The sequence below is a fragment of the Gymnoscopelus braueri genome (genome assembly GCF_963280865.1).
Source record: "Gymnoscopelus braueri genome assembly, chromosome: 22".
NCBI classification, from domain to species: Eukaryota; Metazoa; Chordata; class Actinopteri; order Myctophiformes; family Myctophidae; genus Gymnoscopelus; species Gymnoscopelus braueri.
Window position 1 is genome coordinate 46,597,937 of NC_137624.1, and position 6,209 is coordinate 46,604,145.

At 38.8% G+C, this 6,209-nt stretch overlaps 1 protein-coding gene across 1 annotated transcript in view; it reads left to right on the forward strand.

Annotated features, from left to right (window-relative positions):
• The window catches only part of LOC308079085 (calcyphosin-like protein), a gene marked incomplete at its 3' end in the record, with an annotated part of 22,657 nt that extends 18,506 nt beyond the window's left edge, over positions 1–4,151 (forward strand). The window contains exons 5-6 of the mRNA XM_080420425.1: positions 3,012–3,072; positions 4,039–4,151. Of these exons, the coding sequence (XP_080276551.1) occupies positions 3,012–3,072; positions 4,039–4,151 (174 nt within the window). The remainder of the gene's footprint in view (positions 1–3,011; positions 3,073–4,038) is intronic.
• Positions 4,152–6,209: the final 2,058 nt, after the last annotated feature.

Sequence of the window (6,209 nt, forward strand, 5' to 3'; positions counted from 1 at the left end):
TTAAGTTGCTTCATTCAGTATTTAGATATTTGATATTTATTTTAACAGACACGCCCCCTTCCTATACAAACCCATTATAACTTCAAACTCCATTACAATACGCAATATCAGTCACCAGAACCAAGGATGGTGTTTTCAATGAGTCTAACATGGTTTAAATGGAGTTTGAAGTTACAATGGGTTTGTATAGGAAGGGGGCGTGTCTGTTAAAATGAATATCAAATATCAAATATCTAAATAGTGAATCAAGTCTCTTATAAAGTGTCTGTAGTGAAACACTAAGGCCTGAGTAGACATCATGAATGACTTATAATGTCAAGTAAAGCATAATACTTCATAATCTATACCAGCGCTACTCAACCCGCGGACCGCGGGCCGCATGCGGCCCGGATCGCAGCGTCTTGGCGGCCCCCTCATGGTCAAAAAAAAAAAAAAAAGCACAGGATTAAAAATATACATTTCCGTTCAAATATATGGGTTGCTAAAACATTTTTCAAAAACAAACAGACAGACATACATACAGGTGCGTCAATTGTTACAGGTATAATGCTTAGTTTTCTATGCATTTCGGGTTTTTGGGGGGGTTTGACCCCAAATTTTTCCGGGCCGCGCGGCTTTGCCGCGCGCCCAGGATAGGTGTCTGCCACTGGACATACACACAACACAAAATAAACTGGTACAGTGAAAAGAATATGATGTCAAAATGTACATTTTCTTGTGTGTTACAAATCGAAAATCCAAAATAGGACCGTCATTTTTATGGCGGCCCCTTGGACTTTTGGTATTTTGCTGAGTGGCCCCTGAGCCATCTTAAGTTGAGTAGCCCTGATCTATACATTCCATGTTTGTCTATAATGCTTTTTGAACATACTTACTGTATAAGGCATTATAAGCTGTTCATTACACTGTGTAATTATAGTTATCAGGAACTCATCAATGCTCATAATGCTTCATCATAACAATTAATCATAACGCATTATTAAAGCATTTTATAATTGACTCATAAGGTCACGTATCATAATACTTCATAACCAGGAGTGTATAACGTATTGTTATAAATTCTCAGAGTTGTAATTCATTATAATATATATGTTATAATGTACTATGTACATTATAGTGTGATTTATTCTGTCAGTCAGTGGTTCTCAAACTGTGGGGGGGGGGGGGCAATGTCTACAGGGTATCTGCACACCTCTGAAGTGAATTTAAGGACATTTTTAATACCTCTAAAATGAAGAAATAAATGTGACCATTACTACCTCAAACTGTTCAAGTAATTATGAATTAATGATCTGCAATACATAACGATCTACAAGCTCATAACGTCTAGCGTTGCCAGGCGTTATGAGCTTGTAGATCGCCTATTTCCTAATATTTTTATCTGTGGAACAGAGTCAAAAGTAAATGTAACGCCTCAACTCCTACAATTCTAAGTGCTTGTTAGGGTGGGGGGTCCCCAGTTCAAATATGATAAAAAAAAAAATTGGGGGGGGGGGGACCCCAGTTCAAATATGATTATTTGGGGGGGGGTCCCCAGTTCAAATATGATTATTTGTGGAGGTTGCAGCCTGGAAAGTGTGAAAATGCTATCCGCCTATTTGGACTTATATGAATAGTTATGATCATAATACAAACAATACAGATATAATAAACAGCTTTGTATAAGTATAGTGTGTTGTTTTTATTCTGTCAGTTATGAACAGGCATATTGTCTGACTTTAATCCTTACATATTTAATTAATCATTAATCGTTAATCATTAATCATTACCAAACATGAAAAATGATACTGTGGAAATGAGTGTCAATAACTGTGGATGAATTAATGTATGGAATGAATGCATAAAGAATAAGGTATAGGCTCCCTAACAGGGGAGGTTGTTTGTGACAGAGCAGACGCACGCACGCGCACACACACACACACGCACACGCACACGCACACACGCACACGCACACGCACACGCGCACACGCACACGCACACGCACGCACACGCACGCACACGCACACGCACACGCACACAAACATAAAAAAGGAACTGTTTACAAATTTCAAAATAAATTTGTAAGAATAGCTCTTCTAAACACACACACACACACACACACACACACACACACACAAACACACGTGTCAAGGGTCTTCCTTGACATGAAAAAAAGTATGAAAACCACAGAACTATAGGATCACAGCAGTGGTGTAAAGTAACTAAGTACATACAGTGGTGTAAAGTAACTAAGTACATACATGTAGCTGTTTTATGTCACTTTTACCTTAGCGCTAGGTATACTCTTAGTTGTTTGTTTTAGAAGAGAATGCACTTAAAGACTTCTGGTGATTAGTAGTTTTCTTGCCTACCTATGTTGAATGCACTTATTGTAAGTCTCTTTGGATAAAAGCGTCTGCTAAATGACTGTAATGTAATGTACTTGAGTACATTTACTCAAGTACTGTACTTAAGTACAATTTTAAGGTATTTCTTACTTTACTGGAGTATTTCCAATACTTTTACTTCTACTCCACTACACATCTCAGAGGCAAATATTGTACTTTTACTCCACTACATTTATTTTAAAACTTTAGTTACTAGTTACTTTGTAGATTTTGATTATTATAACAAAACATACATTAACCACTTCAGCTCTGTATACATTTTGTCCATTTGAAAATATCAGATCTGCTATTTTCAAAAGATTTGAATACATTGGAAACCTGTGAAATGGGACATTCTGCATAATAAGTAGGCCTACTTTCTACTTTTGGTACTTTGAGTACATTTTGATACCAATACTTTTGAACTTTTACTCAAGTACATTTCCGGGACTTTCACTTGTAACAGAGTATTTCTACATTGCAGTATTGATACTTGTACTTAAGTAAAAAAATGTAGTACTTTTTCCACCACTGAATCAGTGGTGGAAAAAGTACTCACATTTTTTACTGATCACAGGTATAAAGCATCAGAATAAAAGATGAAGTAATGTCTCACCGCTGTCTCCTCCACTCTGAGCCATGCAGCCTGTAGCACACCACACCATCAGCACCACCAGCATGGTCCACACTATGTCCATCACCTCATGTCTGTCTGTCTGTCTGTCTGTCTGTCTGTCTGTCTGTCTGTCTGTCTGTCTGTCTGTCTGTCTGTCTGTCTGTCTGTCTGTCTGTCTGTCTGTCTGTCTGTCAGTCAGTGAATGTAAACTGTCAACACTCGTCACCAGGAGGAAGAAGGAGGGATTGTAAAGCAGAAGAGAGGGAGGAGCCTAACTAGCAGGTGGAACATGTTCTCTGATGTGTCTCACTTAAAGCAGGGGTTCCCAACATGTGGGCCGGGACCCCAGCAGGGTCCCCAGATGATTAGCTTTATGAGCAACATTGTTTTCTCACTCAACAGTAAACAAACCAACATAAGTGTATACTATATACATAAACATACTGTATATATGTATATATACATACTGTATATATGTATACATACATATACATACTGTATATATGTATACAGGGTGTCTGTAACATTTATAAAGTGAAAATATCATGACTTTTAAGACCTTTTCAATACCTCTAAAAAAAAGGAGAGAAAAAAAAAGATTGCTGCATCAAAAGTAATCAACAAACTATAGCCTGTACGAGAAAAAATGTCAAAATTGTCAAATATTGTCTGAATTGTGAAAATAGCAGATCTACAAGCTCACAACGCTTGTAGAACTGCTATTTTCACAATATTTGATCTGTGGAACCGAGTCAAACAAACTGTAATGTCTCAACTCTTATATTTCCAGGTGCTTGTCAGGGTGGGGGGTCCCCAGTTCAAATATGATTATTTTGGGGGGTCCCCAGTTCAAATATGATTATTTTAGGGGGTCCCCAGTTCAAATATGATTATTTTGGGGGGTCGCTGCCTGAAAGGTTTGAGAACAGGCCATATCCTTAACCTTATAACCTTACATCACATCAAATAAAGATCTTGACATTCTCTTCTTTTATAACCAACGAGCTTCACTATCTGTGGACGTAATTGTTCAAATGTTGTTGAGCGGCCATGCAGGTGAAGTGAAGGAGGAGAGCGTGGAACGTTACACTACGCAGGAGGAGAGCGTGGAACGTTACACTACGCAGGAGGAGAGCGTGGAACGTTACACGACGCAGCAAAGTACATGAAGGCACTTTTCCTGCAGTGACTTTTGCAGCAGCAGCTGTAACCGTGGTAACCCTCGGTGTTCGACTTCACAACAATCAGCAGGTTTACCAGAAGTCTTCCTGCTGCCGACAGCGTCTAACCGGCAACCTGAAAACCACTTCCTGTTCCTGTGGCAGCTCACTTCTTCTGGTTGGATTTCAAACTAGGTCAGCATGTTAGAGATCTATGTAAACATGTCCCTGATAGGTCAATGTGTAGATCCATGTTCCTGATAGGTCAATGTGTAGATCCATGTCCCTGATAGGTCAATATGTAGATCCATGTTCCTGATAGGTGTAGATCCATGTTCCTGATAGGTAAAGGTATTGCATGTGGTCCCTGACCATGCAGTTAGTAATGTAGGAACATTTGTATGTATGTTCTTCCAGGGAACAGTGCACTAAATGACCTGGTGACCTTTGACGACGCATCAATGTTGTCAAGTTACATAGGAAGTCGGAGATGAAGACATTCCACAGAAAAAGGAATTAGATTCTCCAGAGGGGGAAGTTGTACCGCTTTGCCTGAATGAGTCATCATTATTAGGAAATGTGCCCAAATAATCGCATGTGTCTGCTCTATACATAAGATATAAATCAGTATATCACAGTGGCGTCCCCAGGATTTACATCTAGGGCAGGCGAGATCCCCCCCCCCCTCCTCTATTACCCCCAAAAAAGAAATTTCAACTCAATCGAAAACCGGTGAAAGTGTCCGTTTTCAAGATGTTTTGTCCATTCTCTCTGGAACAGAAGGTCCAACAATCTGCTCAGTTCAAAGCTTGTTGGATGCGTGACATTAAGCACGCAATGACACCTTTTCGGGTTATTTGTTTTTTTTAGGGGAGGCGAGATCTTAGTTGGGCCCTTGCCTCTACAGTGGGTACGCCTCTGGTATATCATAACATGAGTTTAACAGAAGGTTGGATAAAGAAGAGAACAGAATAAGGGTAACATGAGGGATATGAATGGATCGGTGGTTCTCAACCTTTTTTAGAGCTCTGGACCACTCACATGTTTCAGTTAAATAATGCCTGGGCTTCATGTCATTTGTTGCACTTATTATCGTGTATAATGAATTAAATCAAGTCGTTACCATGCGGTCATTATTTAACGTCAAGCCTTTTCTCCCACACCACGGCACGCCTATTCACTACAAACACATCCTTACATTTGATGGAAATATATATTTTTTAATATTTTAAAACATTTAACAAAAGGTGTTTTATTTATGTATTTGTATTTTAAAACATTTTCCCATGGACCACCTGCAGGCCTAATTATGCCATGGAATAATAATAATAACAATAATAATAATAATAATAATAATAATAATAATAATAATAATAATAATAACAATAATAACAATAATAATAATAATAATAATAATAATAATAATAATAATGATAATAATGATAATAATAATAAACAGTGGGATGTATGGGACCCATAGCAAGTGTTACCAAAGCCCTAATCTTAACCCAATAGGTTGATTCTTAGTCAGGGTGGTGGTCCCTGGTCCCTGGTTCACCATCAGTTGAAAGCCCTGCCATAGAGTGTTCAGTAACAGGAGATCTCCATGTCTCTCCAGCTCTTTATTTAACAGAACATGTTCAGGACAGAGAACCCAGTCAGGATGCAGCTTAAAGTGCATCAGGAAGTGATGACACACTTTGGCTGTTTTTGAAAAGCCAAAGTATAAAAGTGGTTCAAATGATTGTGATGCCATATTAACACATTTTGCTGCAGGGGACCCCCTGGAACCCCCCTTTCCCTAAATCTTTTCGCCGCCAATAGCTTCGTCTACATGCACTGTAAATCTAGGACTCATAGAGCTCTCCTAATACGTGAGGACGCCGTGTTTTTTCAATTACTTTTTTCATTTTTTTTTTTATACATTTTTGGGAAAATGAAAAACACTGTGTATGACATGCAGCAAGGTGTTGCAGAATGCTGCACACGGTGGTTGGGTTGTAGCACACACACACACACACACACACACACACACACACACACACACACACACACACACACACACAC